Here is a 13,182-nt window from a genome sequence, read left to right as displayed (position 1 = left end):
GGAGGACGCGCATCCGCCCGCAGCAGCTTCCACTCGTCGCCGTCGTTGACGACGCCATCACACGCCCCTCCCCTTCTCCTCCCAATACAACTCCCCTCGTCGACGGGTGAATCACGCAGCCCTGACAGCGGAGTCTACCAGACAGACAAGACAGCGCCCCGCGGACGAGGACGACACGATCAGTGCGGACAATCCACAGATACACCTTGCGCGCCAACGTGATCGCTGCACTCGGTCCCGTAGCTCAGGCAAGGAGGAAATCTTCCAAACTCGTGCTGTAGTAAGTACTCACCGGTCTCTTGTATTATTTTGGGGAAGAAAGAGAGAGAGAGAGAGAAAAAAAAGCTTACCTAAGGCAAAATAAAAGGAAATCGAATGCTCGTCTTTCCAATTTGATATATTCATTGCGTTTACTTCCGCGCGCGTGTGGCCCGTATGGATGGATGATGGATAGATGCATCGAAGGCTGAAAAAGCTTGCAACAGTAGCCGATGTAACTGGGCGCTTTGGTTCTAATGAACAATTAAGGACAGCGAGAGACGACGAGCACGGAGTAACGAGCCAGACCCCGCCCGTTGAGTTAAGAACGAAAATAAAAATTAGACGTGTGATGTTCAGCAATTAAGCGCAACCAGCTTGCCCAACTATAGTTGCCTTGACGGAGAATAAGAAAGATGAATGGATATTGTTAAAGATGACTGACTATGTTCGTTATTTTTTGCGCATATATTCATTTACATTCATGTTATCTTAATAACTCCGGTTCTCGGAATATCTCCCACAGTGGGCTTAGTGCTATAATTGAAGGGATCATTATCAACGACAATTATACTAGCTCTATACGTGATGATGATAATGATGATGATGATGATACGTGACTCAGCGATGCCAGTACTAGTAGCTTTATCTGTCCTTGCCGCTGTGCGCTGCCGGGAATCACAAATGCTGTAACACTAAAAAATAAATATGCACGGCGGCTCTGATTTCCATGAAAAAAAGAATGGCCGCCATCCCGCCCTGCGAACGTGAATGCCCAGCGAAGCTGCATCAAACACCACACATGGTCGAGCATTGTATTCACGCTGTTCTTCTGGTGTCTTTAATTTCCGTGGTCTACCCATGACAGTCTTATAATGAACTGAATGAGTTGCTAGACGAGTCTCCCTTTTATATATGAAAGCGTGGTGACGTCACTAAGTATATATAGCGCAGCTTGGCCGTGACGTCACCGGGGAAATAAAGCCCGGAGCCGCCGCGACGGCGGCAGAACTCTCGTTGACTCTGCGGCGAGTACATGTAGCCTTGACATGGGACGACCAAAGCAGATTCGGACACCCGAAGAAGCCGCCGCTCATCTTGAAGCGTGTCGCGCGGCCAAGCGAGAATCTGCGCGTCAACGGCGAGCGAATTCGGAATACCGTGTCTAGCAGCACTTAGCATTTCCTAGCAAAACTTAGCCAAGCCTAGTAAAACCTGGAAGAAGCTAGGTCGATCACCGGCTCCGCTGTTTACTCCAGCCTTGCACCAGCAGTGCAAGCTGCCCACATTTTTTTTTTTTGTATTAGCAATAGCCGGTACATGTTTTTATTTTTTTCCCAGCTTAAGTTAGATAAAAGTCTTGTGCTAGGTGCACAACTGCATTGAGCCGCATAAGCGCTTTCTGAAAAAATATTAAGGTTTAAAAAGTATTGTACAATAATGTACGCAAGTACCATGAGAAACAATGTAGGTTATACAAAGTGGTATCTCGTGGCCCTGCCATATCTATCGGCTCCTTCGACAGTCGAAAGATTTTCGTCGCCTTGTGACTTTGGGTACAATAGTTCGGTAGAGAGACTTGAGACTGCGTACGTGTGGGTATGCGAAAGCATTATTGTCCCTTTGGTGAAATGTTTTTTTAACGGCGAAGCTGTATACCTCTCGTTATTCGGAAAATTTCGTGGCGTAAACACTAAACTCCAGGTTAACAATTGAAGGCAAACGACATATCCATTTGCTATCAGGCATACAGCATATAGTATATGCTGTATATATATTATTTGATTAATATTATGATTAATTTTTGACACTAAATATGTATTTAGGCGGAATGCAATAAAATTATCTGAGTATCTCCTAGCGACGGTAAACATCATTACCTTGGTTCTGTACAGCACCGTGGCATTTGCATATTTTTAAATCTTGGTGCATTATAGTTGGGACACCCTGTATAGGAAGTAAGGGAACTGTCCATTTGCTGATGGCCGAATAAAGAATAATTTTAAAGCTTTTTTCCGCCATCTGGTAGTTTTCAATTTTTTTTTCTTCTTCCCTCATTAGCTATCCTGCTTTTATTCCCCTCCCGCATGATTGATTATGAACTGCCTTGTGTGGCGAGCACATCCTGTCACAATTGATGTCGGAGTAGCTTCTCAGTAACGCATAGTCGTTGAAATCGAAGCGTTTACGTCGCCCTTAGGATTCATACTGCGCTTGCGAAGCTGTCACTCATAGTGAAAACCATGAACTCCAATTACGAAGGCAGTATAGCTGTTCAGTGGAGCAATAAATCGACGCAGATGAGCGAACGCGTGATCAATACCATTCTGCCGCGCCGCTGCAGCAGCAGCCGACGCGGCCAACCGGTAGCCGGACTCGACCGCAGCGCCGTTAGTTCGCGCGACCACCGCGTGGCCCACATGCTTGCGCTGGCCAATGTGCCGAGCTGCGAAACTGAGTTGTTTCTAGTAATGTTGGTAAAAACGCCACCCATGCATTCGAGAAGGAAGTCTCCAGGACACGGGAAGACACGCAAAAGCTTAATTTTTCTCGCAGCTGTAAGGCAAGCATGCAGGCGCAAAACTAAAGGCGTGCTCCATTAACTCTGTTCATCGTGTTGCACTCATTCGACTGCAGCCTGTAAACAGCTAGGACACAAATTTCCCCAGTGGCTTCCGTATTCCAAAAGCTGCTGCGAGTAGCTATAAAATCGCGAGCATATGTCGGGAGACCGCAGGTGCGACGTGGAAGCACACAATTTTATTTCGCGTCCTGAATTTATACACGCTGCCGGCAACTTATCGCTACATAGCGAATTATGCGTGCAACCAGTGCAGTGTATGTCCCAGCTTCGGGCCTTTCAACTCGTGCCATAAGGGGAGAAGTACACTGCATGGGACGGGTGTGGCTATGTGCTTGTCGTTTTGGTTTGGCGTCTAAGGCTTTACCGTTACCTTGCAGTGGAGCGTACTGACTCACTGACATTGGTAGCACGTCTCATCCGCACTTAACTGCTGCGGGTCTAGCATATTGCTCGCAATTCGGACTATATGTGCCTTGTACATACACCCAAGCGCGGAAGCCTCTAGCAACAACTAAATTTACGCTAAAGAGCCGTTAGCGCAGTTATAGAGAAGCGTGATTCAACGTGTCTTCATCGTTCGCTGCCACTTGTCGGGCCACTGTGTCCTCCGCTGCATGCATGTTTGTCCCGCCGCTGCGTAAACATCGGCATAAGTGTCGCCCTCTGTGGCCTTGCAGCAAGGTCGCCGTCACGGCCCTTCTTTCTTTTCACGCTCCCTGTCGTAACTCTCGTACGGCCAAGGTGAGGAAGCCGAACGACACGAGTGGGTACACACCGTCAATTGCTGGGTCGTCGGTGATCGCGTCGAGAACGAGGAAGGGCAAACGATTTCAGACCGCATGCGAAAAACAAAGATCCTGCAGGTCTTCGCACGTGTCTCTGCTTGCAGATTTCGTACGCAGAGGGCACCTATACAACGGAAAAGCCAAGCGGAAAACCGAACTTCATTAAAGCAACGAAACTCGTAAGCACGCAAGTTGTGCATACGCTCTAATGGTCTGGGAGATGTTACTGGAGCAGATCGACTGTTCACATGGCTGGGCATCACAGCTTCATCGACGCTCAACGGATTATTCTGCGCAGGCGTCATAGAAAGCGATTCAAGCCCCCGTGGTTAAAAAAGCCGTTATCATATACACCCTATAGGGAAGATTCGCGTTTGAGAGATAGAGAGAAAAGTGTTTCATTCGGTGATTCACTCTGCGAGCCGCATCAATGTTCTCGCGAGCACGCTTTTTGGATCGCTCACAAGGTGGGCTGCTGGATAACTGGCGAACTATTATGCACTGATTGGACCGGCGAAAGGCAACATCTGCAATAGCTGTGTCGGTCGAAAACTCGATCGGTGGCGACTCTGAAGGGACATGTATAGGGCACGCACACCAGACGCTCGCGTGTGTCTCGCCTCCTTTCTTTTCCTTGTTCTTCCTTCCCCTTCTCCCTTTCCCATACGCAGACTAGCAGGGCAGAGGCAAAGCTCCATCCGGCCTACCTCTCTGCTTTTTCTCTCATTAAAATGTTCTCTCTCTCTCTCTCATGCGGTGTGCTAAAACGCCACGAATGGAATACCCCGTGTTGCCGGATCTTACGCGTCGTTGCATCATTCCTTATTGTCCAGGATGTTCCATTAGGAAGCGGATGAGATGAAGCGTAGCCACCGTGCGCTCGGACGTACGAAACTGCAGACGACGTGGTCAGAGAAAGTATTAGACTAAACCCAGCCTTTTTTTTTCTTTTTTTTTTTCGTCACTTTCGCGGTCATGGTGGAGCGATTTCACCTTTACGTGAAAGCGTGCTGGACGCTTCCTCGAAGAGTTTGTGCTGCAAACCTGCAAAGGTCCTACTTGGGAGCCTTATCTGTCCAAAAAGAACGATAATAGTCTGTCGAAAATATTAAATGAGGCACTGTACTTTACGGTAGGTGCGTCGGTAAACCTCTATAGATTATATGGCGTACTTTTGTGCACTTTTTTTTCAAGCTCGAACAGATTTTCTATGAAATTGCGCTGAGATTATGGAGCGTTTAGGCCTGTACAGGGGGATTATGCCAAGAAAACGGACATTATTTGCAGGAGAAATCGCAACGTCCAGGTATAGTTAATTATAGTATTCTGTAATTAAGTTCTTTAAGCACTCGTTTTAGAGGACTTGTCGCAATTACGAATATTGAAGCCGAGCAGTGGTGATGCCATACGGGCGTAGCAGGAATTCTAAGACTAGCACTTTTGTCTAAATATACATCCTTAAGCTGTACTAAAACATGAATTAAATTATGGGGCTTTACGTGGCAAAACCACGATCTGATTATGAGGCACGCCGTAGTGGGTGACTGCGGAAAATTTGGACCACCTGGGGTTCCTTAACGTGCACCTAAATCTAAGTACACGGGTGTAAGATGTACTACGAAATGTAGTGGCGTTTCAGTTAACGGTCTCCAGAAAGCTATTTCTAGAAGTTTGAGACGATCTTAACTTGGACGCCAATGCATATTGTAGCAGATTTTTGAGGCAAATATCTAGAAAGAGGTGCCAGTCTTCGGTTGTCTGCTGAGCCGATATGACTTACTACTCTTCGGCTCCATTTCGCTATTGCAACATACGCCCGGAAGTGAACAATTAGAAAAGTAATCAGTGAACGTTAAACAGTGCAATTTTTGAGGACGGTAATTCTTGCCATTTCCAGAAATTCAGCTGGAAAGTCGGGAGAGCGCTATGTAGGTAGGTAGGTAGTAAACTTCATTGAGGTCCTGAAGAAGTCATCCCCCCCCCCCCCCCTCCTTGTTGTTATGGAGGGAGGACCGCGGGCCGCTCCCTTAAGTCTATGTTTTTTTTTTTTTTATTTACTCAGATGTAGAAAGATGGGAAGACTAGGCTACGTCAGAGCTGGTGACCTCAAAATGTCAAATTCGTTGCTCAAGCAACAATAAACAAGAAAGAGCGTTATCTGTAACTGGGGGATCTTCAAACAGCAACTACTACTACTACTACTACTGCTGCTACTACTACTCTACTGCTAATACTGCTACTGCTACTACTACTACTACTACTACTACTACTACTACTACTACTACTACTACTACTACTACTACTACTACTACTACTACTACTACTACTACTACTACTACTACTATCACTACTACTACTACTACTTCTACTACTACTACTACTACTACTACTACTACTACTACTACTACTACTACTACTACTACTACTACTACTACTACTAACATCAATGACGACGACGACAACAAGATATTGCAGCACTAAAATGAAGCAGTATGGCGAACAGCCGCACTCGCCAGGTTCTGAACACCTCTTATTTCCGCTAAGTTCTGAATATAGTCCTTTGGCTAAAGATTAACTTGGTTGATCTGCTAAACACACCTGTACTATGAGGGACGGCATATTGGTGAGCTCCTGATTATTTTTTCGCACCCGAAGCTAGTTCACGTGCATCTAAATCAAAGTACCCGATCGTTTTTGCTTTCTCTCTCTTTCTTTCTTTCTTTAAAGCGGACGGGTGGGACCTGCAGATCTCCTGGCTGTTGTGTGGCGACACGTATACTTCTCGATATGACGACCTTTGGACCCGTGCCTACAGATTCCGTAGGCAGGAGTAGCGCTTCAAAGTGGCTAATACCTACGTTTTGCGACACAATATCAACCATAGATCACTATGTCGTTCACGACCTTCCGTCCACGATTCTTCCTGCTTCCGTGGCCTTCACGACCCGAGGGGCGTCGATGGGCCACTTCTCGATAGCGGTGCGAAAGTGAAAGCACTCGCGCCGAGTTCCTGACACTGGTTTGCTTCTCGCTCTGCAGAATGGAATGTGTGCTTCGAGTAGCATCAGCGGTACGCCCTTATCGCTTAAGTGGGCGCTCCTGTTATACCCTGTTTATGGCGTTAGGCCCTAGAGCGGAGTACAAGTGCTACTATATTTACTCCCTGAGCCACGCCACTTCATGCCACGCGTTGCGCGCTGCCGAAACGTGAAACCTTTACTGATCGTCGACAGCGGATATCTCTTTCGGCGGATGTGGCGTACACGACACCCCCACTGCATTCCCCCGACAATGGAGTCATATTTATAGCACACCGTGAATCCGGTACCTGCACGGTCCGCAGTACAGCTAGCTACACAGTTTCGTATAAAGATTGCCCAAAGTTCATTACCTTTGCCTACAAGAACCACTGATATGGCACTTAGAACGGCGCGATAATCATGGTTGAAATGCACGGACTTATTTTAATGCGATAGCGGTAAGTGAGATATGCTCACCGGCCTGCTACGCAAAATAACGTAAGCCTATCCGTAGGGCAGTCTAATCAAAGGCGTCGGCGCTAGGATCTTCATACTACATCAAAACTTATGTGCTTTCGCAAGGGTTTTAATGTGATCGCCGAGGCCTCGACGTACCGCCGGCGAATCTATCGGCTATCCGGAGCTCACTGGTGTATGTTTGTATACGAGATCGGCAGTCGGCGATAGCGAACAGCCGATCTTATACACCCCTGGCATTTGTAGGCCTCGGCGAGCCCCCAGACAATGGAGCGGGGGGTATTCTGTATGTTTCCACCTAGTGGACATGTCCATTTTGTCTGCTGCTGAAATTCTGATTGGCTGGGCTGGGGTGCGCATCAGAAAGAGACAGGTACTCCAGCCAATCAACACTTGAGCAGCAGACGAAACGGACATGTCCACTATGTGGACACTTACACAACCCGCCCCCGCCCCGCCTCCTCCAGGTCTAACTTCGGTGTCTCCGTTACCCCTTTGGATGTCCTAGAGGTGCCGGCGAAGTGTACACTAAATAATGAAACGTTGTGTGGCCTTAGAGTATTTGCGCAAATTCTCACTTCCCTCGCGGCCTGGCAGAGGAGACTGATTATAATCTGAGGTTCTCTCCTGGGGCCACCGTTTGCTGGTATTACTTTTATTTTCGCTTGCTAAATAATCTCATAGGACCGAATCACACGGTAAACTTCCTTCTTGCAGAAAGGATCGCGAAAGAAAGAAGAGGTCCGCGCGCAGAGAAAAGGGAAGAAACGGGCCTTTCTGAAATTTAGGAACCGCTCCCAGTGTCTACCGGAGCTGCAGTGGTGGTTCGGCCAGCATTTAGATCACGGGCGTTGCGTTTGTTTGCTTAAACTTCGTCCTCCTGGTTTTGAAGGCCTTCGTAACATTGCAACAGGATAATTTGCTTCGAAATAGAGCGTTAGAGAGCGAGAGAGATGAAAGGAAGGCAGGAATTAATGTTAACCAGTCAAGAGTCCGGTTGGCTGCCCTACGCCGGGGAAGGGAGAAAGGGCATAGAAAGAGGGAGAGAGAAAGAGACGGGGGTAGAGAGACGTGCGCGTTAGAAATGCAGCAATCCTGAATGAGTACGCGTGTGAGCAGATAATTATGCTGTCGTGCCGTGTTTATGGAACTATGCTTTCTCAGAAATTAAGAACGTTAAAGCGTTATAAATCACGCGAGAAGAACGCCTGAAGTCACAAGCGCGAAGAATAGACAAATCCTTGTGTATACAGTTGGGCGATCGCAGCGCCGGAGTTCGCTCTGGCGGGAGAGCGAGAAAGAACGAACATTTATTGGGAGCACGCAGAGAGTTCGACCTGAGGTGGTAGTCCTCTCGCCGAGTACTCTGCTCAGAGGTGGGAAACTCTATCGGATTAATCATTTGTGTTCCTGTTTTCACCGACTGCGCCTTGCATAAGCGCAAGTGTGTCAACGTGCACGCTTCAATCCGTAATCGATAAGAACGAATGTGCAGTCGTGAGCAAAAGTTTAGAGACCAAAGGTGCAGCGAAAATATTTTTCTTTTAAGCCTGAGGCATGCCGCCTGAAATCAACTGGTGTACATCCTACATGCACGTGCTCGACCAATGAAATGTATTAAAGGTATTTCACAAGTACGTCAATGGCATCATGTGCAAGGGAGAAGTGAAGTTAAAAGTCCTTTCAGCGATTGTTCTTATATGACTTATTTATTTATTTATTTATTTATTTATTTATTTATTTATTTATTTATTTATTTATTTATTTATTTATTATTTATTTATTTATTTATTTATTTATTTATTTATTTATTTATTTATTTATTTATTTATTGCCATTACAGAAGCCCAAATGGCACCCACGCTGGGATACTGGGACCTGCGGGGTCTGGGGCAGCCCATCCGCAACCTGCTGATTTACAAAGGGGTCGACTTCGAGGACAAACGCTACAAGTTCGGCCAGGCGCCCGAATACAACCGCGATGATTGGCTCAAGGAGAAGTTCACGCTGGGTGTCATGTTCCCCAACCTGCCGTACTACATCGACGATGAGGTCAAGATCAGCCAGAGCTTGGCCATCATGCGCTACTTGGCCCGGAAGCACGACCTCGGCGCTAGGTATGCACGGCGAAGTTTCCTTTAAACTTTGCTCGTGCATTGAAGAAAAACTGACACTTAGCAAAGAAATGTGGACATAAACGTCGTCGACTCGGATTCTAGAAGCGTATTAATCTGTCATGTGAGGGACACACAAAGCTGAATTTGTCAGTGCAACGTGACAACAAAGAAACAGTAAAGGCAGCCACAACAACAAAGGCAAACAAACAAAAAGAGAGTTTACTTTTTTCTATCTTCTTGCAACTATAGAAAATGCTTTCGTGAAAACAAACGATGCTTGGTTTCCTATTATGCGCCCCTGTTCTCTGTAACAAACAAAAAAAAGTTAACTTCCTACATACAATGTCGGCTCACAGGCATCTCTAAAACACATCGATCTGTTAATGGACTGGTTTAGTCCGTCCAACTTTTATTGCTTCACAAAGTGGTTAGAAGTTTTGACAGCTACGAAATACAAAAAGGAGGTCGCGTAGTCAAAGGCTGTATTTGGACCTTCGGTCAAGGTTAGGTGGTGACTGGAATGACTCCATGGTAGCAAAATAAAGCAAAATCATGATATTAAACATCATCATCATCATCATCATCATCATCATCATCATCATCATCCTATATTTATGTCCACTGCAGGACGAAGGCCCTGCGATCTTCAATTACTCCTGTCTTGCGCTAGCGTATTCCAACTTGCGCCTGCGAATTTCCTAACTTCATCATCCCACCTGGTTTTCTGCCGTCCTCGACTGCGCTTCCCTTCTCGTGGTATCCATTCTGCAACCCTAATGGTCCACCGGTTATCCATCCTACGCATTACATGGCCTGCCCAGCTGCATTTCTTCCGCTTAATGTCAACTAGAATATCGGCTATCCCCGTTTGTTCTCTGATCCACACCGCTCTCTTCCTGTCTCTTAACGTTACTCCTAAGATTTTTTCGTTCCATCGCTCTTTGTGCGGTCCTTAACTTGTTCTCGAGCTTCTTTGTTAACCTTCAAGTTTCTTCCCCATATGTTAACACCGGTAGAATGCAATGATTGTACACTTTTCTTTTCAACGACAGTGGTAAGCTCCCAGTCAGGATTTGGCAATGCCTGCCGTATGCACTCCAACCCAATTTTATTCTTCTGTAAATTTCTTTCTCATGATCATGATATTAAACATACTGGTCATATAAAAGTAGAACGAGTAGTGAACTACATACCACGGATTCAGTGATTTACTTTACTTCATTGATTTAGCCATTCGGTAGGTGTCACAAGGGGTGTGCTTCTTCTTGGCCATGCAGTCCTCCATAATAGATATGCCCCACTGTCACACAAGAGGTACAGAATTCACAAGTGTTGTTTTGCGCGCGTCGCGCTTTTCTTGTGCATGCATCTGTCATCACCATTATTTCCTCAACAGGCATCGTAGTGCATCGCCTTCGTCCCTGTGACATCGCTGCGTGCACGTCTCACACTGTGCTTCCCCCTGATTTGGTGTTTTGCATTTCGGCGCAGCTTGTGAACGTTGCAGTGCATAAATATAAAAGAATGCGTGGCAATGAAATTGAGACGTTTGTGGTGGTATAAACGGAAACATTCCGTGAGAATACACGTTGCATAGCATACACAAGGATCCTTAAAAATGCATGCGGAAGCTTATGTAGGGGTGGACCAACTGAAATTTGGGGGTGGGCCAACTTGAATTATGCAAATGGGCCGGCCAACTTGAAATTTGCGGGTTTAAATAAATTCTCGGGTTTCACGTGTCAAAACCACGATATGATTATGAGACACGCCGTAGTGGGAGACTCCCGATTAGTTTTGACCACCTGAGGTTCTTTAACGTGCACCCGATACGCGGCACACAGATGTGTTCGCATTGCGGGCGAAATGCGGCCGCCGCGGCCGGGATTCGATCCCGCAACCTCAGGCTTAGCAGCGCAACACCAAAGACACTACGCCACCACGGCGGGTAATTTGCGGGTGGGTTAACCTAAATTTCGGGGTGAGCCAACTTAAATTTGGGGTTTGCAAACTAAAAATTTGGGGGTGGACCAACTTTAATTTGGGGGTGCACCAACTTTAATTTGGGGTGGGCCAACTTGAAATTGGGGTGGGCCTACTGAAGTTTAGGGCTGGGCCAACTTGAAATTTGGGGGAAGTTGAAATTTCGGGGTAGGCCAATTGAAATTCGGGGGTATGCTTACACATACTTTCGGCATTCTTTTTTCTTTCGCAAATGTACGTTATTGCAATTCTACTAGAAAATAATTACGTTCTTTTGTTTACTTTCATGTATCTTTTCTTCACAATTTTCAAACTTTCGTTACTATTTTACCTTGCGCTTTAAACACCAGGGCGCGTATTCACAAGCATCCACAAAAAACTTGGTGAATTCGGCCGGCCAAATTCGCGGCGGATACGGCGGGTACAGCGGGTACCCAACTAAACGACCGAACTTAGTTGGGTCGTTTTTGTTTTGAGGGTCGCTTAGCTGGGTCGTTAGTTGCGTCGCCCCTGTAATGCTTTTTTTCTCTGCCTCATCTACGCTCAAACCGCGTCTAACGACGAGGACGACTCGCAGAGACGAGGAGGAGACGACCAAGCTGGACGTGATGGAGCAGCAGGCGAGGGACCTTGCCTGGTGGCTCGTCATGGTCTGCTACTCGCCGAATTTCGAGGAGCAGCGCTCCAAGTACGAGGAGACCATGCTGGGACAGCTGCGACTCTGGGACGACCACCTGCAGGGCAAGCTGTGGGTGCTCGGCGACCGGCTCAGCTACGTCGACTTCATGCTCTACGAGGCGCTCGACTGGAACCACGAATTCAAGCCCGAGGCGTTCCAGGGATTCCCCGTCGTGGTGGCGTACATGCGGCGCTTCGAGGAGCTGCCCAACCTGAAGGAGTACTTCGCCTCGGACAAGTACAGCAAGTGGCCCCTCATGGGACCGCAGGGCAAGTGGGGACACGTCAAGGAGTAGGAGATGCCGAGGAATGATGTCCTCTGCGCACTCTAAACACGGTGTTTTTTTTTATTATTAAAGGAGCACATTTTCACATTTCTATAGGTAACAGACCCGCGCTCTTCGCAGCTGAACATAATTGTAATACTATGCCGTAAGTAACTGGTAGTTTGACCTAAATAATTCGAATGTATAGAGACTAAAGTACTATGAGCCCGAGAGGTTACATTAGACGGAGAAAAATTTGCAGGAGCCGACAATATATTACTACTGAGCCTCCAGATTTCACATTTCAGTGCACGTGTAACATGATGGCAATCGCTGCAATTAGGTGTATATTAACCTTTTAAAATTTTAATGGCATTGGTTGTACGTTTACACCTGACGAAGAAGTTGACCAAACTACCCAAGCCTTCGCGGCCCTTTCGGTCAAAGAGCGCCACTGGCCTATAAAAATATGAAAATGTTACCACGTCTAGAGTGCAATGTGAAATTTCAGGCCCCTGATCCCGAGGATTATCTCTGGTCCCAAACTTTCGCTAACGCTTCGGGTCTTCGAGACGGCACACCCGAGAGCCAAAGATAGAACGTTTGAATTGACAGATTCGTATCAGGAACGCTAGTTGACCGATAGTGACCGATAGTTGGTTATGCGATGCTGCGAAGGTGTGGAGTTCCGATGAAGAGAGACGCATCGCTATGTGTATTCACTTGCAACCACTACAGTGGGAAAATATGTGGCCTTGACGGTAACGCGCGCAGAGGTAAGAAATGGTAATCCTGATGTGCGTATAATACGGGTGCGAGCTATAGATGCAAACGCCGAGTTTTGGGGTGACCTCAGGTTGCACGGGAACCGACTTTGATTAGCCTAGAGAAATCATGACGCATTCACTAGGGTTCTTCATATATTTTACTTAGTTGGATGTGTTACATGTAGCGCGTATTATTCGCAATAAAGAAATTGATATTGTTCCTGTTATCCCTGGTGTTGTTTTTCTT

General features: G+C 46.8%; 1 protein-coding gene across 1 annotated transcript; it reads left to right on the top strand.

The window, feature by feature from the left end:
* Positions 1–13,162, top strand: LOC119446073 (glutathione S-transferase Mu 4). The gene is made up of 3 exons (XM_037710410.2): positions 1–280; positions 8,968–9,241; positions 11,802–13,162. Exons 2-3 carry the CDS (start codon positions 8,976–8,978, stop codon positions 12,196–12,198), a joined length of 663 nt encoding a protein of 220 aa, XP_037566338.1. The 5' UTR covers positions 1–280; positions 8,968–8,975; the 3' UTR covers positions 12,199–13,162.
* The last annotated feature ends 20 nt before the right edge of the window (positions 13,163–13,182 follow it).

This window comes from Dermacentor silvarum, chromosome 3 (assembly GCF_013339745.2).
Source record: "Dermacentor silvarum isolate Dsil-2018 chromosome 3, BIME_Dsil_1.4, whole genome shotgun sequence".
NCBI lineage: Eukaryota > Metazoa > Arthropoda > Arachnida > Ixodida > Ixodidae > Dermacentor > Dermacentor silvarum.
This window is presented reverse-complemented; position numbering and strand designations above follow the sequence as displayed.